The sequence below is a fragment of the Alexandromys fortis genome, unplaced genomic scaffold, assembly GCF_014885135.2.
Source record: "Alexandromys fortis isolate MF-2015 unplaced genomic scaffold, M_Fortis_MF-2015_v1.1 scaffold_284, whole genome shotgun sequence".
Taxonomy (NCBI): domain Eukaryota; kingdom Metazoa; phylum Chordata; class Mammalia; order Rodentia; family Cricetidae; genus Alexandromys; species Alexandromys fortis.
In genome coordinates, this window is record NW_026068160.1 from 964,054 (window position 1) to 985,649 (window position 21,596).

Below are 21,596 nucleotides of genomic sequence, written 5' to 3' on the forward strand. Positions count from 1 at the left end.
AGTGACCAATCGTGTTGTGCACAGTGGCAGCCCTGAGAAGCCTCAGTTTGAATCTCAACATCCATCATGATAGCTTCCTGATGGGCCTGTACCTGGTTCCTGCATGCTGACTGAGACTACCTGCGGATTCTTGTAGTCTCAGGACTCTTGTAGTCTGAGGACTGAGGGACAGGCCAGAGTGAGGTGGGATGCTGGTACTCCTTCCTCCAAGTCCTGGTCCCACACTCCTATCAGAGTGGCTGTAGAGAGTAGGTATCAGGCAAAGAGAAGATAGACACATTTTATTGGCAGACAAGGAAGTGAGGATAACATCTGGTACACAGTTGGGGTCACCAGGGGCATCATCAGGCACTGGGTGCATACTGTAGAGCAAGGCGATCAAAATCGTTCTCCTGCAGTGGGAGATGAGAGGCCGTGCATGAGACAATACAGCCTGCTGCCATCAGGGCATCCCCATCCCTAGGAGCAAGCGCGCTGCTCACCTTGGCGTGGTACTCCTTGATGAAGGGATGGGTCCTGTGTGCGTCCTTCAGCTGCGACAGGTATCGGTTTGTTACCTGAGGAGGATGGAGTGGGATGGGTTAGCCAGATAGAGGGATCCAAAAGTCACTCTGCCCTGCCGAGAAGGGACCCCAACCCAGAGCCAGGCAGCTCATCGTACTGCTGCTGGGCTAGCCTCAGGTGTGGAACTACGCCCCAGGGAAGAGTGACAAGATGGGGTGGGACACACCGGGGGAAGGGCTGATGAAGCATTGTGAGCTAACCTGCCCTACACTCTAGAGCAGTGGTTCTCAGCCCTCCTAATGCTGCAATTCAGCTACTGTTATGAACCATAATGGAAGTATCTGAGGCCGCTGTGAAAGGGTTGTTCGGCCACCAAGGGGTCGCAACCCACAGGTTCTAGGATCTAGACCTAGACAGCTGCAGCCCAGCCCTGACCGTCCAGCACTGAGCACAGCTGTGTAGCCTCAGCTGGGATGGCAAATAGATGCAGACGGCTCAGGGCTCAGCAGGCCCTAAGCAGAAAGCTGCCCCCACTGGACAGTGCCTCCCTGGTCTCTACCTGTCCTACGGCTGTCCCCATACTACAGCTTACCTCGGGGGGCTTGCCTAGGTGCTGGGACAGAACAATGAGGTTGATGAGGGTCTCAGGATGGCCACTGTCCTGTAAACAGATGGGGAACAGACAGCTAGAAAACCCAGGCCCTGAACCCATAGACCAACATCTGTCTGGGGCCAGAAAGCCAAAAGCCCAAGCCACTGTAGGGAAGGTGGGGTGGGGCCAAGCTGTCCCAGAGTTCTTCCCCATGCCCTCCAGCTCAGCTTAGCCTGAGTCTGCCCTCCCAGTTTTGGGGGCACCAAGTTCACCTGCGCTCCATGGAGCTGTTGGTTAACTGTGATGCCCCCTCCCGTTCTCCACCTGGGCAGGGATGGGAGGCCAGCTCAGGGGAGGGCATAGGGGGTATGCAGACGAGAACCAACCAGCTGCCAAGTTCCACAACAGTGCACCTGTACCTAAAAATCCCCAAAGCCAGCCAGGCGTGGTGGCGCATACCTTTAATCCCAGCACTTGGGAGGCAGAGGCAGGTGGGTCTCTGTGAGTTCGAGGCCAGCCTAGTCTATAGAGCTAGTTCCAGGACAGGCTCCAAACTACAGAGAAACCCTGTCTCAAAAACCAAGAGAGAGCAGGCTTCCCCTATGGGGTTCAACTCCACACACGATCTTCTTGGTTGTGGTTTCTGAGCTGTGGAACAGAGTCTCAAACTGGCCATCCTCCTGTTGTAGTGCTGTGGTGACAGACCTTACATACTTAGTCGTTCCTTATCACATTTTAGAGCCTGAGGTGAGGGCTGTGCCCCTGAGCAACACCCAATGTGCTACTGAGGACAGCTCAGGGATCCACAGCTCAAAGCCCCCGGCCCTAAAGTCTATTGGTGAGGTCTCTTTTCATTGTTTTGTTTTGTTTTCCAAGAAAGGGTTTCTCTGTGTAGCCCTGGCTGTCCTGGAACTCACTCCATAGACCAGGCTGTTCTCAAACTCAGAGATCTGCCTGCCTCTGCCTCCAAGTGCTGGGATTAAAGGCGTGTGCCATCATCGCCCGGCAATGCCTCCTTAATTTCTAAGTAAGGCCTGTCCCCCAAGCACCTGGACAGTAAGGAACAAGGATTGCCAGGATTTGAAAAGCTCCCAAGTGAGCTTGGTGACGCATCACCCTGGAGACCCCCACAGCAGGCATCAGAGGGGTCAGTGGGGCTGGAGAGCGTGTGTGGACAGTAATCAGTCCATAAAGGCTTCAGTCTTGTGACCAGTATGACTGAGGTTTTCACTTATTGGGGTACAGTAGATGACAGGTGGCTTGGATGCCCCACCCACCTTGTCCAGAGCCTCCTGCAGCACACCCTCGGCAGTCTCCCAGCGGCCCTGTGCTGAGTGACAGGCTGCCTGGCCGTTGAGCAGCAGCAGCGTGGGTGAGCACTTGTCAGCCAGCTCCTGGAAGATGTAGTAGGCTTCTTGCAGCTTCTCACCACCCTGTGGGGACACTGTGTCACTGTGGTCATCCACTTTCCTCTGCAAGCTCCACAACACAGATCAAGGTGAGTAGCGGTGGGGACCCTCCCTGCAGAGAACACTGTATAGAGGGTATGAGACATGCATGGGGCATCTTCAGATGCCATACTGCCCGGCTCTAACCACTGCTGGATGCTGTGGAAAAGGTTTCCAGGGATCGGTGTCTGCCCTGTGACTACCTGGCCAGAGTTGTCCCGTTGTTCATTACGTAGTTCAACACTAGCAGAAAGGCGGGGGAGGAGGCTATGAAAATAAAACTGAGCCAGCTGTGCAGACAGAGCCTCAGGAGGCTGAAATTAGGTGACTTGAACCCAAGGGTTCAAGGGTAACCTAGGACACAGGGACACTGGGTCTCAAAACAGCGAGGGCTGTCAGTGCTGGTCTGTCACCCCAGCTACCCTGAGGCCTGTCACAGGAGGACACACTTCAAGCTTTGGGCTGCAGAGAAACTCAGCAGGTAAAGGCTGCTGGCAGACATAAAGACCAGCTCCATCTCCCCGTGCACACGCCCCCCCCCCCATGCGTGTGAACAAAGCTCTGCACCACGAGCACCCAAGCTGAAAATAAATAAGTAACTTCCAGAAAGCCGTGCGAGGCCAAAAGAGCTCAGGAAAGGAGGGCAAGTCCAGGAACTGGAATGGTGCAGTTGCCAGGAGGCAAGGCAGTGTGGGCCGAGGATGCCCAGCCTGGAGCACTTTCTCCAGGAGCCACCAGGCTCTGCCACTCGGCTGCGGGTGCGGCATGAAGAGAGACAGACACCTGTGGGGCTTACCACAGCCAGGTTGACCCAGGCAGTGGCTAGCTGGGTGAGGGTGGCATCCTCATCTTGGTCCTGCATCCTCTTCAGCTCCTTCCTAGGGCACAGGAGACAGACAAGGTGCTGAGTGTCCCGGGGACAGACCCTGGCACACTCTCCTGCCAGTCATGTCTACCTGACATGGACTAGACATGGCCAGTCCACCCGCTGCCCCACAAGGTGAGGAACCCAGAGAGATGGTCTGTGTTGAAAGCTCAGCTGTGTGGCACTAGAGCAAGTTCCAGGCTTCCCACATGCTCTGGAGCTGCTACTCCACCTCAGCATCAACCCAAGCCTAGGCAGAGCTCTCCATCCCCACCCCAGCTTCACAGAGGGAAACGTATCCCTATCCCCAGCCTTGTCCCTTCCCAGGGAGTCACTTGTGTGGAGCAGAGATAAGGAGAAGCCTCAGGGAAACTGAGGCTGTGGCTCACCGGGCTAGGTCCAGCCTGTCCAGCTTGAGGAGGATCTGAACTGTCATGGCCGTGCTAAGGACAAAGCAGAGACAGAGTGGTCAGCAGGTGCCTGGGCTTGCCAAGACAAACACCCCCACTTTGCCAGTGAGCTCACAGGGGCCTGGGGTCTCCCTGGGGCTCTGCAGGGCCAGACTTTTGGGGAGAAAGCCTGCTGACTACACTTCTAGGGAAAGCAGACAGGTCCAGACATGCCCCTGCCTCTGCACAGGGCGACTGCACTCAGCACTGCTAATAGCCCTAGAGCACCATCACCTGCTCCTCACCAGCCTCCCTCTCGGCTCCTGGGGAGACAGGAGCGGATCTCAGGCCCAGCGGCAGCCAACTGCACCTGTGTTCTATTTACTTTCCCTCCCACTCCAAGACGGAAGCTAGTTCTCTTTCAGACTCCGATTTGAGATTAGCTGGGCATGACCTTGAACTCAGATTCTCCTTCCTCTACCCACAAGTGCTGGCACGACAGGCTCCCACACGGTGGACAAACCAACTCCCACAAGTGTCCACTGGTCTACAACAGCACACGTGCACTGTGGTACAGGAGACCTGTGTCCCTCAACCCGTCTCCCTTAGCTTTCCAGGAGTTGGCATTTTAGATATGTGCCTGTTTGTCCCTTTTTCTTGCTTTGTTTACATTTTTTAATAATTTTAAATTTATTCTTGGACAATTCATGCATGTATATAACGTATTTTGATTACATTCCTGTCTTACCCTCCCTCTGGGATCCTTCAGCTCAGCCCCCTCTTTTCTCTGTATCTTATTTTTATGTGTGCACATGAGTGCCCAAGCACATGTGTGGACATCAGAGAACAAACTGTTGGAGCTGCAGCTGGACTGGGCCCCAGTGGGACCGTGTCTCAGAAAAGCCGGAGGAGAGCAGGCTGCAGGCCACTCACCATTCGAGGCTGTCGCCCTGGTGCAGGGCGCGCAGGGCTGCATCTGGATTCTGGTCGTGGAAGTAGACAGAGGCAGCCATGAGCAGGAAGGTGGTATTGGTCACGTCCACACTCCTGCTCATCTCACGGTCCAGCTCCACCACAATGGCATCCCTGCAAGACGCTGGTGCTCAGGGAGGCTAAGGCAGAAGTTGGCCTCAGCCCTGGGACTGTGAGGGGAGGTGTCAGCCCAGGGTGCATGCCAACAAACAGCAGAATGGCCTGGTCCACCTCTACTGCCTATTTGAGGCCTTGAGTCCCGCATTCTTATGCAGAAGGCAAACAACCTGAGGTGGGAGGGGCACTCCAGGCCTGCTGGAGTGGGAGGGGCACTCCAGGCCTGCTGAGATGGGGGGGGGGGCACTCCAAGCCTGCTGGGGGTTGCATGTAACAGCTGAGAAACTGGATCAGAAGTTATCGACCTCTGAGGGGTGGGAATTTCAAAGACCTCTGTGCCAGGGTCTTGTGTTGCACATGGGCAAGCCTGGGTACGGGTGAAGCAGGCAGGACAGACTACCTGGGATGTGCCAGCCCAGCTGCTATGAAGGGACAGTGTTCTTGGTTCCCCTCCTAGGCTGGGTCTGAGACTCTGGGAGAGGGCCTGGTGACCTATTCCCAGAGTCCCCACACCCTTTTCTGTGCTAGGAGTGGAAGCCAAGGCCATGTGCAGGCTAAGCACACTCCACATACAGCCAGGCCCCCAGCCCACCTCCACTGACAGGTGAGGGAAATGGAGGAAGAGGGGACACCTCACCTCCGGGTCTCAGTGGCAAGGTAGTCAGCAAACATGCGCACAGCCTGGAGCTCTGGGGCCGAGGAGGGCTTGATCTCGTCCAGGACCACGCCATACTTCCTCTACAGTCACAGGTACACATCAGTCCTTCTGCCCACCGCCAGCATTACCAACACACTGCCCACGCCAGCAGTGTCACACCATGCCCCACTGCTGTAGCTGAGAACACAATGTCAGCAGGGCGCCCCTTTCCCTCCTGACACCCATGGCTACTGCTGGAGCCACTCTGTCCCTTGCTGAAGTCTTTCTCAGCCTTCCAAGTGCTAGAGATGTGTGTTGGAGAGTCACACGCGGCTTTTCCCAGACACACAGAGAGGAGTGTGGAACAGGATGAGGCTGGCAGCACAGATCATGTGCTGAAGCAGGGGGATTTCAAGTACCACTCCTGAACACCTACACCCTGCCCTGGGCCAGAGTGAAGAAGAGCTTTTCACAGAGATCATAGAAATATGTATTTTTGAGCAGGGCCTTGACGTGTAGCCAAGGCTACCCTAAAACCTGAACTTCTGCCTCTGAAGTGCTGGGGTGACAGGCCTGTGCCACCTGACACAGCTTGGGGTTACTTTTTTTTTTCTTTTTTTTCGAGACAGGGTTTCTCTGTGGTTTTGGAGCCTGTCCTGGAACTAGCTCTGTAGACCAGGCTGGTCTCGAACTCACAGAGATCCGCCTGCCTCTGCCTCCCGAGTGCTGGGATTAAAGGCGTGTGCCACCATCGCCCAGCTTGGGGTTGCTTTTTGAATGTGAAAATACACCTCACTGATAGGCAATGAAGCCAGGCATAGTGGCAGGGGGAGGTGGTGGGAATAGAAGCAAGATCATCCTGAGCTACACAGTGAGTTCAAGGCCAGCCTGGGCTGTACGAGATGGCCGCCAAGCCTGATGACCTAAGTTCAATTCTCAGGACCTACACAATGAAGGAGAGGATGGGGTGCAGCAAGTTGTCCCCCGCCCACTCGCACACACCCTTTCCCTGCAGAAGAGTCCTGACAGGCCCCTGGTGGGGCTGCTCGCAGCTTCCCTGCAGACTGCATTGTGCCCCTGCTCAGGCCGGGCCCACACTCACCTGTGCGATGTATGCTCTGTACAGGAAGACATCCCTCTCCACTTCTCTCTCGGGACTGGACAGCTGTGGGGACATGGGCAGAGTGAGTCGGAGGGGCTGCAGGACAGCTTCAGGGAGTACCAAGTCTAACTAGTTTTAAGCCTCCGCTGGAATCCAGGAGACCCAGAACCCCATGGGCACCTCCACTCCACAGAGGGCACACAGTATGAAAACCTGCTATCTCAACCATATGACCGAGAGGCTGCACCGCTATGGCCACGCCAGCCGCTGAGTGCCCCGGCCCATCTTGGGTGCCTACAAACCCTGCTCACAGCTCATATCATCTCAGGAGCTTTTCTGGGTCCAGGTAAACCGGGTTGGCTTCAAACTCACGATGTATCTAAGAACAACCTTAAACCGCTGGATCTTCCTGCTTCTGCAGCCTGCGTGCTGGGATGGCTACATAAGTGACTCTTGAAGGGCACCATCAATAATGGTGAGCCTGAGGTCCCCGACTCATCCTTGGGGAGACAGCAATGCTGGCTCCTGGTGTCTTTTTTTTTTTTTTTTTTTTTTTTTTTTTTTTTTTGGTTTTTCAAGGCAGGGTTTCTCTGTAGCTTTGGTGCCTGTCCTGGAACTAGCTCTTATAGACCAGGCTGGCCTCGAACTCCCAGAGATCCGCCTGCCTCTCCCTCCCAAGTGCTAGGATTAAAGGCGTGCGCCAACACCGCCCGTCCTGGTGTCTTTAAGGTAGGGAACCCGAGGCCACAATCCAGCCTCTGCCGTCCATGCATACGAGAGCAACTTCACTACCTGCAGGGCCAAGTCCCCGAGTCCCTACAGCAGGAAGTGTTCTCAAGACCTGGCCTTTGATCCCAGCACCCAGGAGGCTGAGGCGGAACGGTTTCCATTCGCTCAAGGTCAGCCTGGACTCTAAACATAGGAGCCTTTGCTGGGAAGAGAGTTCTGGCCTTCCCAGAATCCCTCAAAGCCTGTAGAGCAGGTGACTATGAAGGAGACAGAAGGCTTTGGGAGGAGTGAGGCAACTGAGGGCTACTGGATTATCTAAAGCTGAAGGCCTGGATGTTCTGCAGCAAGGGAGTGGTTGAATGAGCCCCAGAGGTGTGGGCTGAGGAGCCATAAGATGGCAGAAATGTCAATCGTGTGTAGGTCTTGGATTCTATTCCCAGCATTTTAAGACATGAAGGAAGAGAGAGGCGAGAGACTAGACCCATTCAAGTTTTTGGCACACAGACTAGGCCATTCCTGTAGGGAGCAGGTACATACATTTATTTTAGACAGAAACCAGGTTGGCTTCTATTGATCATCCTGCCTCAGCCTCTGGAGTAGCTGGGACCACACAACCCGAGGAGTCCTGATCACCACAATGCTCATCTGTCTAGCAGCTAGCGGCTCTCACAGGGCCTGAAGCTGATGCAGGGAGAGGCCTCCCTGCTAGGAAGGAGCAGATGTGTGATGGGCCACCTGCGGTCTAAAGGTTCTAGAAGGGCTGCTGATGGTGTCCTGGGAACTCAGCTGAAGGACACGGCTGAACTACAAGACACCCTGAGATTCCCCAGGTGGGAAGTGTGGGTGGCTGGTGTCTGAGATGGGGCTGTTGAGGGCCGGCAGCAGGTGCGGAAAGGGAAGAGGAGAGAGAGGTAACAGGGCCATAGTAAGTCCTGGGCAGGGACACCCACAGAGGAAGGAAGACAGGCGCAGGAGAGCTGGGTGTCATCCAAAAATACCCAAAGAAATAAGGAAAGAAAGGAAGAACAACGCTGTATTCAAAGGGTCATACACATGGCTTGCTGGGCCACTGACCTGACACACTAAACATTTAGAGGCCTGAATTCAGAGTTCAGAAGTCCAGAATCAGGAACTAACCACACACGTCCATAGAGCAGAGACAAAGCGGAAAGTGACAGGAGAGGGAACAAAGCTGTTCTAAGGATGAGAGGAACCTACATCTGCTGTTCTGAGACAATGAAAAGCCAGGGACTAGAGAGAACCTTCTAGAAGCTTAAAAATTCATCAGCCAATGCAAAACCACTGGAAGTCCTTAGGAAGTGGAGAACCTGAACATGGCAGAGCCTACCAACTCTGGTAAGAATCATGCTGCAAGCTCTCTGCTGGAGCCACGCCCCCAGCCCCTTACAGCCCAGACCTGGAATGCCCGCTGTTTTCACACTCAGAAGAGCCAGGCATAAGAATACCACTTTCTGTAACTCGTGCTCCTGTCATTTTCTGACTGCCTGCTCTGCCTCTGTCACCAAGGCCAATGTACCTAGAAAGCTTGGTGCTCTATCAACTCCGTCTTCCACTGAGCCCAGGAGGGCCTAGCTGATGATGGACACAGTTCTCCTCTTTCAGAGCTGGGTGTGGCCACACGGGCCATCATCCCTGCATCTGGGAGGCTGAAGCAAAACTGTAATTGTTTTACAAATAAGATCCGGACTGGGACTTGCCTCAGGGCTGCGGTTTCCATCCTCAGTACTGCATGGCTGAGCATGGCTGGGCATGGCTGGGCATGGCTGGGCATGGCTGGGCATGGCTGGGCATAACTGCGATCCTAGCACTCTGGAGCATCCGGGTCATAGGGAGTCTGAGGACAGCCATGGGCTAAAGGAGACCCTGTCTTCCTTTTATAACTATACTTTTCTTTGGGGGGACAATTCAAAATAGGTTTCTCAATGTACCCCTGCTGTCCACTCAGTACATAGACCAGGCTGGCCTCAAACTCAGAAATCAGCCTGCTTCTTCGTCCCAAATGTTGGGATTAAAGGTGTGTATTGCCACACCTCACCTATTATTGCTTAAGATAGGGTTGCTTATGCCTCCCAAGTAGTGGGATAGAAGATGCGCCTGGTTTAGACATTAAAATCTAGGCAGTGGGGCCGAAGAGATGGCTCATTGGTTAAGAGCATTGCCTGCTCTTCCAAAGGTCCTGAGTTCAATTCCCGGCAACCACATGGTGGCTCACAACCATCTGTAATGACGTCTGGTGCCCTCTTTTGGCCTGCGGACACATACAGACAGAATATTGTATACATAATAAATAAATAAACATTTAAAAATAAATAAATAAAATCCAGGCGGTGGTGGCGCACAGCTTTAATCCCAGCACTCGGGAGGCAGAGGCAGGCGGATCTCTGTGAGTTCGAGGCTAGCACGTCCACAGAGTTCGAGGACAGCCAGACCTAAACAAAAAGAAATCCTGTCTCGGAAAAAAGAAAACAAAAAAACAAAGAGGAGGGAGGGGAAGACAAAAGGAAACAGTAAGAGGTGAAAAGTGAGGCAGTGGCACAACCTGTCACCCTGACTACAGATCAGCCCGGACAATTAACAGAATTTTGGGAACTGGGAGGATGGGCTGAGCCTGTCGTCCCAGCACCGGAGAGGTGGAGGCTGAAGGAGCAGGACTTCAAGGTCAGCCTCCGCAACACAACACTGCCAGTTCAAAAGAAGCCTTTGCTGTCAGAAAAACCGCGTCCGCCCAGAGCCGCAGCGCGCGCCGGAAGCAACCCCGTCCGCCGCCCACCTTCACTCGCTGCGCCTCGTTGATGCACTGCTGGTAGCTGCCGATGTAGAAAGCGTTCTTCACGTCGAACAGCTCGTCTACATCTCCGGAGCCGCCAGAGGCCGCGCCGGGAGCCGGAGGAGCCATGTCGCCACCCCCGTACACAGTCCTCTTCCTGGGACACGTAGACCAGAAGCAAGGTCCCTCCGCCGGGAACTGTGGGAAACGTAGTTCTACCGAGCCAATCAGTAGTGCTGAAAATGAAGCCACGTGATGCAAAGCCTCCTGGGAATTGTTGTTCAGGTGTAGTCAGCAAGTAAGACGGTTTCTTACAGAAAACGCCAAAAAAGCGGCCGAGGCTGGGATTGGCTGAGAAAATTGTAGCGTGAACTTGACGCAATATTATCGCGCCGGAAGTGCTCATCAGTGTACTCTCCGCGCCGGTTCGGAGCATGGCGGGGTTTGCAGAACTCCAGCTATCGTCGTGGCTCGTGGAACAATGTCGGCAGCTAGGGTTGAAGCAGCCCACGCCGGTGCAGCTCGGCTGCATCCCGGCCATCCTGGAGGGTAAGTCCTCTCCACTCTTCTCGTGCCTGCCTTTCTTTGTCCCTCTTCGTTAGCCCCCTTGGGTCCCACGAGTCAGGAGCTTTGATTGTTTCGGGGACCCTGACCCGCAACATTGACGTTGAGGCTGCGACAATGGCACCTCTGAAATTTTCGTAGTGCCCGAGCATAGGGAGAGTTTGGTGAATTAATCCACGGCACTGCAAAAGTAGAGTCGAGTTGCTGTCTTTTTGACTTAGCAAACAGAAAAAAGAGCCGTCAAACTCCAGGTAAAAATCAGGGATCCGTATTTGTGTCAGTGCTCTTTGTCCCAATTCACTTCTTCTGTTAAAGAGACATCCCTTGGAGGCAGGCGTGGTGATTCTCAGTCATCCCAATATAGAACAGGCGGAAGCGGGATGATCAGGGGTTCAGGATAGTCATCAGCTATGTAGCAAGTTTCAGACCACCCTGTGCTACTTAAAACCTTGTTTCGGGGCTGGAGAGATGGCTCAGCGGTTAAGAGCATTACCTGCTCTTCCAAAGGTCCTGAGTTCAATTCCCAGCAACCACATGGTGGCTCACAACCATCTGTAATGAGGTCTGGTGCCCTCTTCTGGCCTGCAGGCATACACATAGAAAGAATATTGTATACATAATAAATAAATAAATATTTTTTTTAAACCTTGTTTCAAAGAAACAATCATGATGATTGTTGGACATTAGATCGTAACAAATTCAAGGAGCTAACGAAATTTAAACATTCCATTCTGCAGAAAGGGTGTCACCACAGAGAACAGGCAGAAGTGACTGGCGCTCTGGTTTCCAGCAAGTTTTTGAGGCCTTTCCCCAAATCTGGAGGAATCCATGACGTTTCCTTCCATAGACCAGCAGGGCTTGCCCCCTTCCCAGATCTCCCATCCCTCTGGTTTTAGGACTCCCAAGCTGTATCTAATGAATTAGTTTGGAGCTTGAGGCTGTCCCCCTTTTCTGATCACATAGCAGGTGCCTGTAATTCTCCAAGCCTTAGAATTCTAAAACAGTCACCAACTAGTGGGAAGGAGGCCCAGCACCTTCTGCTGGTCTGTAACTTTCATGAACTCTAAGTGCACCTCAGAAGTAGACCATAACCATCTGTTTCTTACACCGGTGAATGAATGTCCAGTGGGCCCTGCTTCATGTTGATACTGCTTTGCCATCTGCCTAGGTCGAGACTGCTTGGGCTGTGCAAAGACAGGAAGTGGCAAGACAGCTGCCTTTGTGCTTCCCATCTTGCAGAAGTTGTCTGAGGACCCTTACGGCATCTTCTGCCTGGTCCTGACACCCACCAGGTGAGTCTCCAGCACACTCCTCACGGGTGACTGGTCTAGCTGTGCTTTCTTGAAGCTTTGAGCTGCCCTTGGAATGAGCCTTGATCCTGCCAGCCAGCTCCCAAATGACATGGAGACTTATTAATTATGAAATCTCAGCTTATAGCTTAGGCCTGTTCCAACCAGCTCCTGTAATTTAAATTAACCCGTTCGTGTTAATCTATGTACGTGGCATTACCTCTCTTCCATCCTAACAACTGAGCCATCTCTCCAACTCCCCCTTTTTTGAGAGAGGTTCTCTCACTGAAACTAGGTCTCGCCCCAGCCACCCTGCGACATCACTGCCCTTCTCACAGCGAGGTGAGAGACGCTGCTGCACACTGAGCTTCACAAGGACCCTGCAGATCTGAACTCGGGTCCTCGTGCTTGAGCAGTGAGCAGTTTGCCCACATAAGTTGACTTGCTGTTCGAATGTGCATCCATGTGCACATGTGGGGGTCAGAGGACCACCTGCAGGAATCAGTTCTTCCCTCCTGTGGGTCCTGTGGACAGGACTCGGGACGATAGCTTGTACCTTTCCTGCTGAGCTATGTCACCAGTCTACCTAGAATTGATTTTTGAAGAGGCCACCAACATTAGGGAGGTGGAGGGCGCAAGGAGCCTGGGGAAGGAGAAACAATGGGAGAGAAGCCCAGGTGCTCGCTGACCCAACTGGCCCTTCTCATCCACAGGGAGCTGGCCTACCAGATCGCTGAGCAGTTCCGGGTGCTGGGAAAGCCCCTGGGTCTGAAGGACTGCATTATCGTTGGCGGCATGGGTATGGGGGCTGAGAGGCTGGGGTGAGCCGTGGGTCCCTACTGATCCCACCCACCTAACCTCACCTCCCCCCCCCCCCACAGACATGGTGGCTCAGGCGCTGGAGCTGTCTCGAAAGCCACACGTGGTGATTGCCACCCCTGGACGCCTGGCTGACCACCTGCGCAGCTCCAACACGTTCAACATGAAGAAGATCCGGTTCCTGGTGAGCCAGGTGTTCCCCTCGGACCTCGAAGCCAGAGACTGGGCTAGGAAACATGCAATATCCATTCTCTTTCCTTTTCTTTCTTTTCCGTTTGAGGTAGGGTCTCTCTGTGTAGCCCCGCTGTCCTGTAACTCCCTGTGTAGATGTGAGCTGCTATGCTCAGCTGACATCTGTTCTTGACTTGGTTTCACATGGGCAAAGGGCTACAAATAAAGACGAGGGCCGCCCGGGCGTGGTGGCTCGTACCTTTCATCCCAGTACTTGGGAGGTAGAGACAGAAAGGTCTCTGTGAGTTTGAGGCCAGCCTGATCTACATAGTGAGTTCGAGGACATTCAGGGCTCCACATTGAGCCCTTGCCTCATATGGACACGGCATACAGAAGGCGGGCACCCTTGAGGACCTGCTGGAGCCTTGCAGAGTGGGGCTGTGGGCCTGAGGCCAGACAATGTTCAGGAGCCCATTGGGTCGTCCCTGAAGAGCGGGGCACTGGGCATGGGGCAGGTCCTGGGTTGTGTTCGCAGCTTTTGCACTGGTCCAGCCCCTTGTCCCACCCCTCTGGTGGCAGGTGATGGACGAAGCTGACCGGCTGCTGGAGCAGGGTTGCACCGACTTCACTGCAGACCTGGAGACCATCCTGGCAGCTGTTCCAGCGCACAGGCAGACCCTGCTGTTCAGTGCCACGCTGACTGACACGCTCAAGGAACTGCAGGGCCTGGCTACCAACCAGCCTTTCTTCTGGGAAGCTCAGGCCCCGTGAGTTCCAAAGCTGTGGGTAAGGGTCCGACCAGAGAGTGCAGGCGGAAGGGGAAACTGAGGCTCTGCTGCTGCTCTGCCCCCAGGGTGCGCACAGTGGATCAGCTGGACCAGCGCTACCTGCTGGTGCCCGAGAAGGTGAAGGATGCCTACCTGGTGCACTTGGTCCAGACCTTCCAAGACCAGATGGAGGACTGCTCCATCATCATCTTCACCAACACCTGCAAGTGAGTAGGCAGCTCCTGCCGCCTGCGTTGGACATGTGGCCCTGTCTCCCTCATCTGCAGGTGCAGCTAGGCCAGATCTGTGAATTTGAGGCCAGCCTGGTCTATATAGCAAGTTCCAGGCCAGCCAGAGCTACACTGTGGCCCTGGCTCAAACCAAACAAAAATCTCAAAATAGCTGTTGGCTGTGTCAGCTTGAGTCAGTTAGAAGGGCAGACACGGGAGGCTCGTGTCTGTCCACAGAAGAGGACATGTTCTCTGTGGGACAGAGCAGGCGGCCATCAGGCACGGCAGGACCCAGCCACTTAAGAGCGCTCTTCTGGAAGTCAGTGCCACAGTTAGGGCTGGTCCTTGTTGGTTCTAGCTTTGAGAAGCACAGCAGGCCTAGCATTTCTACAACTCCTGGTAGGTTGAGGCAAGATACCCACAACCACTCTTTTTCTTCCAGGACCTGCCAAATCCTTTGTATGATGCTTCGGAAGTTCAACTTCCCCACAGTGGCACTACACTCCATGATGAAGCAGGTAACGGCCATGGCCACTCGGAGGCTGGGCATGGAGCTTAGTGGGGAGAGTGCCTGCCTAGCGTGAGACCCTGTGTTCTATCCCCAACTGTGTAACCTGGGCATGGCTTGCGTGCCTGTTACATTTGTTCAGGACTCAGCGCTCAGGAGGTGGGGCAGGATGAACAGGAGTTTAAAGCCAGTGGGTTTTTTGTTTTCTTTGGGGGTTTTATTTTTTCCTGTCGTTTGAGACAGGGTCTCTATGTAGTCCTGTCTGTCTTGGATCTCTCTATTTAAAGTAAGCTGGCCTCAGACTTTGAGAGATCCCTTGGCTCTGACTCCTAAGTCCTGGGAGTAAAGTGCATCGCTGTGTCCAGTGCGACCCTGTCTTTAACAAAACATGGAAACAAGATGTCACGTCTCAGTGGCGCCCCACCTCTCCTCGTGTCACCCTGGTGTCCCTGCTCTCTGTCTTGTCCCAGTCCCATCCATCTGCTCACAAACCTCCCCCACCTGTGGCACAGAAAGAACGCTTTGCAGCTCTGGCCAAATTCAAGTCCAGTGTGTACCGGATTCTTATCGCCACGGATGTAGCCTCAAGGTGAGCAGGCTCAGAGCAGTGTGCCTTTCTTCAGGGGTCTAGGCCACTCTGAGACCAAAAGGCTGGGCTTGGACGTGGGAAGGAATGACATGGATGCCCCAGCTGAGTGCTCTATACCCCCAGGGGCCTCGACATCCCCACTGTGCAAGTGGTCATCAACCACAACACCCCCGGGCTCCCCAAGATCTACATCCACCGAGTTGGTCGAACAGCCCGTGCAGGTGAGCAGGTCCAGGTATGGGAGGTTCTAGTTGTAGTGAGAGACTCTGGGGAGCTCAGGTCTGTCCTTCAGAGGCAAAGAGTCAGTGGGGGGCACCTTATTGGGATGCTGACCCAGGGACCAGGGAGACATCTGCTCTGATAGTCCCTCCTGCTTGTAACCAGGAGACAGGATGCTGGGCTGGACGGGGCCTGCCATCCCACCTGCTGAAACCAGAACCCTGTCTGAGGCTGCTGTGACCTAGGCCCTGCTGGCAAACTGCATCAGCTCGGTCACCATTGTAGAAAGAAAGGGCAGCAGAGCAGGGCTAAGCCCAGCCTCTCTGAGTGGAGCCACGCCCTCTGAGAGGGCTCCTAGAGCTTACCAGCTGGGACCAGCCATTTGGTGGGACCCAGGTTCTGTAACAGGTGTGTCCCTGCAGGGCGGCAGGGACAGGCCATCACCCTGGTGACGCAGTATGACATTCACCTGCTGCATGCCATCGAGGAGCAGATCAGTAAGTGGGCAGGGTCCATGGGTAGGACATGCCCAAGGGTGGGAGATGGTTTCCCTGCCTGGGTCACTCTGGAGCCATAGGCCAGTGCAGGGTGTCGCCCAGCCAACACTACAGAGAAGACTGCTGTTCACAGGGCCACCAACCCTGGAGCTGCATCTGCATCTGTGGTAGTTAGGTAGCCAGGACTTGAACTCCCAGGCGCCTGGGTCTCCTCTCTCATTTGCCCATTTCATTTACTCATTTATTTGAGACAGACCCTTGCTCTACAGAGCTGGCTTAGAACTCACAGTGATCCCCCTGCCTCTGCCTCCCCAGTGCTGTGATGACAGGCATCTGCCACCAAGTTTGGCACTTTTTTCCGAATGTCATCAGTCCAGACATCCGGAATTGGGGCTCCGAGGGCCAGTCGCACTCAGCCCAGCTCAGTGTTGCATGTCTCCTCTCACATCTGCTCTGCAGAGAAGCAGCTGGAGGAGCTGGCTGTGGAGGAGGCCGAGGTCCTGAAAATCCTCACGCAGGTCAACGTGGTGCGCAGAGAATGCGAGATCGTGAGTGTGGCCACTAGGTTGTGGAGCGGGGCCCCCTGCCCTATGGGCCTGCCCTGACCCGTGCCCTTTCCGTAGAAACTGGAGGCCTCACATTTCGATGAAAAGAAGGAGATCAATAAGCGGAAGCAGCTGATCATGGAGGGGAAGGTAGATCAAGGGGCAGGGCTAAGCAGGGGTGTGGCCAGTATGGGAAGCTGCCCTGCTGAGATCTCAGGATCTCAGAGACAGCCTTGCTCCCTTCCTCAGGACCCGGACCTGGAGGCCAAGCGCAAGGCGGAACTGGCCAAGATCAAGCAACAGAATCGGCGCTTTAAGGAGAAGGTGGGGCAGACGCTTCGGCGGCGGAAAGCAGGGATTACAGGCCGAGGGGCTCGTTCTCCTGAACCTCGGCTTCCGGTGTCTACCCAGGATAAGGCTCAGACCTGAGCGCAAACCTGCAGCCGCTGGTCCTTGGGTGGGCCACAGAGGACCTCAGTAAACACTCTTTGAACCTGCCAGTCCGACTTGAGAATGGGACAGGTTGGGTGTTGAGCTGCGGGTTTCTGGTCCCCAAAGCCTCTCATGCCCCGTGGGGATGACCACCGCGGCCCTCACTTGCATCTCTGGGATGCAGGGCGGTGGCAGCTAGCGACAACAGGTGCCAGCAACACCACGTGCTTGTACAGCCACGTAGAAATGTAATCTGGGTATCAGCGCCACCCTTGGATTCTAGAGAACTACACAGTGCAAAGCTCAGAGGCGGCCCTGGTTCCCTGCCAGGGCACCTTAGGGCCGCAGACCCACCAGGGCCAACTAGGGTGTCACCTCTGCCAGGCGTGCCAGGCCCTCACGCAGCTCACTCAGCTCGAACAGTCGCACGTCTAGGAGCTGCGCGGCCCGGCCCACCTCTGCCCGCGCGCGCTCCCGCTCGGCCTGAGCCTCCTCCAGGCTGCACTCCATGGCCCGCAGCTGCTGCTCCAGCTCTGCATTCCGTGTTTCCAGGTCCTGCAGGGGAAGGAAGGAGCGGTGGGGTGGGGCGGTCTATGAAGCCTCTGGTCGGCCCTCCCTGCTGGGTGTGATCCATGGCTCCCACAGGCTGGGAGACGACAGCATTAAAGTGTCTTAAAAGCAGGAAGTGCCCAGCGTGAGTTCAGAGCCCAGTGGTCACGTAGAAAGCTGAGCATGGTTGGCGTGCACTTGTAATCCCAATCCGGATTCCTGGAGCACACTGGCCCGCCTAAGCCTGCCCAAGGCCAGTAAGAAACCGTAATTCTAAAGACTGGGGAGATGGTCAGTGCTTAAGAATATAAACTCCGGAGCACTTGGGTTCGCTTTCAAGTATCCACACGGGTCGGCTCACAACTGTATGTAGTGCCCTAGGGAGCACAACCCACACAAGTAAAGCCAGATGCCCCTGGGGGGAGCATGGCGGAGCACATCTTTGATCCCAGCACTGAGAGGTAGAGGCAGGTGCCACGGTATCAAACAAAAATACCCAAGTTGAAGGTTTAATCCCCAGTACCCACATGGTGGGAGGAAAGAACTAACCTTGTGATCCCAGGAAACATGCTTAGCGAAGTGAGTGGTATTTAACCGAAGGGATGGTGAGGTGCCGGCTGTAACCTGACAGCCCTTAATTCCAGTCCCTCTTACCCACTGGAAATCCGGTGCCCCAGATACAGCTAGGGTCGGAGAACAGATCCCCACTGCTCCGTGGCTCAGAACTCGCGCGCAGTGACACAGACTGAAGACAGTGGTGTCTGGTGTGCGCTTACACCACCAGCAACCACGACGCAGGCCACCAGTCCAAGGGTCCTCGGTTTTGAATCTGCACAAGCTGCACCCACCCCCGAGGACAACAGAGTCCCCAGGAATGTCTTGGGGACACTCCAGGTACTTTCTTGGGTGCCGCAGACTGCTCAAGTACGGGAGGATGAGGTCTGAGACTAGAAGACTTGAAGGCCTCACAAGTTTGGGTAGATATTCCCATCCTGCTCACAGGCAGGTGGAACCTGTTCTATAAACTCACATACGTGCGCCCATGACCCACAGCCAACCTGAACCTTCTGCTGTGTCTCCTCCCGCTCAGTAGTGTCAGGAGCTTCTCGAGTTCCTGAGCTTTGATTCTTCAAAGTCTGGATCTCCTAGAGAGAAAAGTTTCTGGGTCTGCTCAGAGAACCCTGGATTCCCAGGGAGACTGGCCCGAGGCAAGACCTTGGAGCTAGCTCCTCGCTCACCTGGTCCTTGGTCTGCACCTGAGCCTCCAGTTGCTCCACGGATTGGCTGGTTACCTCCTTCTCGCCCACCGGAACCGGCTCTGCAGCCGCCTGGGCCTCCAGCTCCGCCACCTGCACACACGCAGCTCAGCATTCCCACCCTCTGGGACATGGAGAGCCTGGGGATCTCATGGTCTCAAGTCATTTTACAGCAAGAAATGATATTCTGGAGACTGAAACGGGGCAGAAGAGATGGGGGGAGCGGGGGTCCTCACCCGCTGCCGCAGGCGCTCGGCCTCTGCATGCTGGGCCTCTAGCTGCTGCCTCCATTGCGCAGCAGCTGCGTTGGCCTCGCGTAGGGCCCCTGCCAGCCTCTGGTTGCTGTCCTGTAGTGCGAAGAATTCGGCCTCCCACTGGACCTCGCCCACGGAGCTGAGGGAAGACACCAGGCTGGGGGTGTGCGTAGCCAGAGAGGGTGGCAACTAGTGGAGCGCCTCCTGGGCTAGGGGCAGGGTCGGGACAACACTAGACTAGGAAGCGGGGACCAGGGCATGTGAAGCAGCGAGTTGTGGCTCATGAACTGAGACAGGAGGATCCCCTTAAGTTCGATGTCAGTCTAGGCTACATAATGAGTTTCAGGCCAGAGTGGGCTACACCGCAAGACCCTACCTCCAAAGATTTTTGGAAATCTATCCTTGCCCCTCCCAGACTGTCATGTGATAGCCCATGAGAGCCACGGAGTGGGAAGTAAATGATGAGGGAGGGGCAACCATGAGGCAGGAACGGATTGCCTCCTTTCCCAGGTCGGCAGCCTGGATTCCTACCCCACACCCCTGCCACCTGCGGCATCCACGCCCACACAAGCCTTGCTCCGGTATTACCACCACCATCCAAGGCCCCATCCCACTACCCACGTCCCCTGCATCCTAAAAGTCTGTCCTGGGGCTTCCCTGGCACGCCCATGGTGCCAGCCAAGGCCCTGCAGCTCAATCAGAGCCACAATACACTCCTTAGGCCCCAGTCACGCCCCATCTTGGCTTCAAGCAGGCTCCACCCCTCACCCTTCCGACAGCATCTTCTTCAAGCGCTCTCGCTCGGTGGGGCCAGGGGCGTCTGCACTCTGGCTGCGGAACAACTTCTCCTCTCCGGGACCGTTGGTGCTGACCAAGGGACTTGGGGGAACCTGTGTGTGGGAGCCAGGACTGAGTCACCGTGAGAGCTTGCTTCAGTCAAGGGCGGAGTAGGAGGTAAGGTAGATTGAGTCGAGGACTGGGGTCACTGGGGTACTGATTGAAATTAGGGAGTCTGAACAGGCTTGTGAAGCCCAGTGTTGTGTCTCCTCTCCTCACCCTCCATAGCTCCCCAGGCTCGTGGATGGGGAACCACACCCCCCGCGTGCGGGGGGGGGGGGTCTTCACTGACACCGCAAGACCCAACAACCTTTAGAAACAGGGATCTGAACACTTGGAACTATTCTCCAGGAAGTTTTCCCCTGGGCACAGAAACGTCAAACATTCCACTTAAAACTGAGGAATGGGCTGGTGAGATGGCTCAGAGAAGGAGCTGGTCACCAAGCCTGAGGCCATGCTGGAAGGAGAGCTCTGCACCCAGACACATGCAATCAGCCTTAGACACACATGTGCACACATGATACGTGTCTAAGGCCATCGGTCAGCCTTAGACACCTGACGTCAGAAGCACACACAGCTGCCCCGGGAATGTGGCAGGAATCGAGGCAATAGAGGCAGACAGCAGAAATACCCACCTGGTGAGAGGCAAGAGCCAGGGCAGAACTAGTGAATTCGCCATCTTGAGATTTCTCCCGAGCCAGTCTGGCAGCTTCCTTCACCTCCTGAAACTTCTCAGCAAACTGGGGGTGAGGCAGGGGGACAGTCAGAGGCATTTCCCTCACCACCTGTCACATCCCCATCCCCCACCTGCACTGGCACCCTGGAGCCTTTGGGGAAGGTTGGAAAAGGTCAACCCTGTGACCATCTTGGGTGTCAAGGGTGACCGGGGTTATGCCATAGAGGTGACATTAAGGTTCTGAGCCACACAGAAAGGGACTCCCTGTTCCTGTCAGGCTGGCTGGGAGTGGACAGCCGGAGGCTGCGCCCATCTGTCCTTCGCGCTTGCCAGTATCTCATAACACAGGGAAGGGTGTCCACAGCCTGAGTGCTGGCCTCCTGCTCCTAAATGGGCCATCTGACAGCTAGTGCTGTCCTGTGCTTATGAGAATGTATTTTCTTTTCACTTTGAAATAATTTCCAAAGGCAGCAGGTAAGAGCACCAGCTGCTCTTCCAGAGGATCTGGATTCAATTCCCAGCTCCCAACTGGCTGTGACTCAAGTTGCAGGGGATCTGAGTCCCTCACACAGACCAATGCTCATAAAATTAAATTTTCATTTATCAGAAATAATCTGTGAAGACCTAGCAATGACTCCGTGGTTAGGAAGGAAGGCAGAGCTGTACCAGAGTCCACACCACCTCGGGCAACTAACTCCCAGCTGTGACCCCAGGGGATCCAGCACCCTCTTCTGGTCTTGGGGCATCCACACACATGCACACAGGCACAAACACAGAAATTTCTTAAAAAACAAACCAAGCTGTGGTGGCGCACGCCTTTAACCCTAGCACTGGGGAGGCAGAGCAGGCGGATCTCTGTGGGTTCGAGGCCAGCCTGGTCTACAGAGTGAGTTCCAGGACAGCCAGGGCTACACAGAGAGACCCTGCTTCGAAAAGAAAAGAAAAGAAAAGAAAAGAAAAGAAAAGAAAAGAACATCTGAGGCCAGCGATCTGACTCAATAAGCTGTTGTCAAGCCTGATAACCTAAGTTTGACCCACGGGACTTGCAAAGTAGGAGGGAACTGACCCTCACAGGCTGTCCTTTGACTTCCAAAGCACACAGACACGCAGCACAGAAAAACCAAATAAATGTAATAAAAACTCTTAAAAGAACCCGTGTTTTTAATTGTATGTACATACATACGTGTAAGCGCCCCCAAAAACCAGAGGCCTGAGTCCCCGTCGTCCCCCCGTCGTCCCCCCGTCCCCCCC

General features: G+C 54.9%; 3 protein-coding genes across 8 annotated transcripts in view; 1 reads left to right on the plus strand and 2 right to left on the minus strand.

The window, feature by feature from the left end:
- Window positions 1-266: 266 nt before the first annotated feature.
- Window positions 267-10,324, minus strand: Cope (COPI coat complex subunit epsilon). Its single transcript, XM_050127694.1, has 10 exons — window positions 10,147-10,324; window positions 6,627-6,689; window positions 5,525-5,625; window positions 4,732-4,884; window positions 3,799-3,852; window positions 3,341-3,422; window positions 2,374-2,529; window positions 1,097-1,165; window positions 483-557; window positions 267-392 (listed from the first exon to the last, which is right to left on the minus strand). The coding sequence occupies exons 1-10, from the start codon at window positions 10,270-10,272 to the stop codon at window positions 345-347; spliced, it is 927 nt and encodes a 308-aa protein (XP_049983651.1). The 5' UTR covers window positions 10,273-10,324; the 3' UTR covers window positions 267-344.
- Window positions 10,325-10,534: 210 nt separating this feature from the next.
- Window positions 10,535-16,770, plus strand: Ddx49 (DEAD-box helicase 49). Of its 4 annotated transcripts, none has more exons than XM_050127689.1 (13): window positions 10,535-10,692; window positions 11,876-11,999; window positions 12,710-12,795; window positions 12,878-12,999; window positions 13,566-13,753; window positions 13,840-13,980; window positions 14,426-14,501; window positions 14,962-15,080; window positions 15,204-15,301; window positions 15,722-15,796; window positions 16,256-16,344; window positions 16,420-16,491; window positions 16,591-16,770. In XM_050127689.1, the coding sequence occupies exons 1-13, from the start codon at window positions 10,578-10,580 to the stop codon at window positions 16,768-16,770; spliced, it is 1,485 nt and encodes a 494-aa protein (XP_049983646.1). In that variant the 5' UTR covers window positions 10,535-10,577. The 4 variants fall into 4 exon arrangements, with proteins under 4 accessions (XP_049983646.1, XP_049983647.1, XP_049983644.1 ...); XM_050127690.1 differs by having other exon boundaries at window positions 15,004-15,080; XM_050127687.1 differs by having other exon boundaries at window positions 16,420-16,770.
- A 361-nt stretch (window positions 16,771-17,131) lies between these two features.
- Homer3 (homer scaffold protein 3) overlaps window positions 17,132-21,596 on the minus strand; it is a 9,787-nt gene continuing 5,322 nt past the window's right edge. For all 3 annotated transcript variants that reach the window (XM_050127693.1, XM_050127691.1, XM_050127692.1), the window contains 6 exons: window positions 20,305-20,409; window positions 19,601-19,722; window positions 18,815-18,971; window positions 18,561-18,671; window positions 18,381-18,467; window positions 17,132-17,328 (listed from right to left, as the gene is read on the minus strand). In XM_050127693.1, coding sequence (XP_049983650.1) covers window positions 17,137-17,328; window positions 18,381-18,467; window positions 18,561-18,671; window positions 18,815-18,971; window positions 19,601-19,722; window positions 20,305-20,409 — 774 coding nt within the window. In that variant the 3' untranslated portion in view covers window positions 17,132-17,136. The remainder of the gene's footprint in view (window positions 17,329-18,380; window positions 18,468-18,560; window positions 18,672-18,814; window positions 18,972-19,600; window positions 19,723-20,304; window positions 20,410-21,596) is intronic.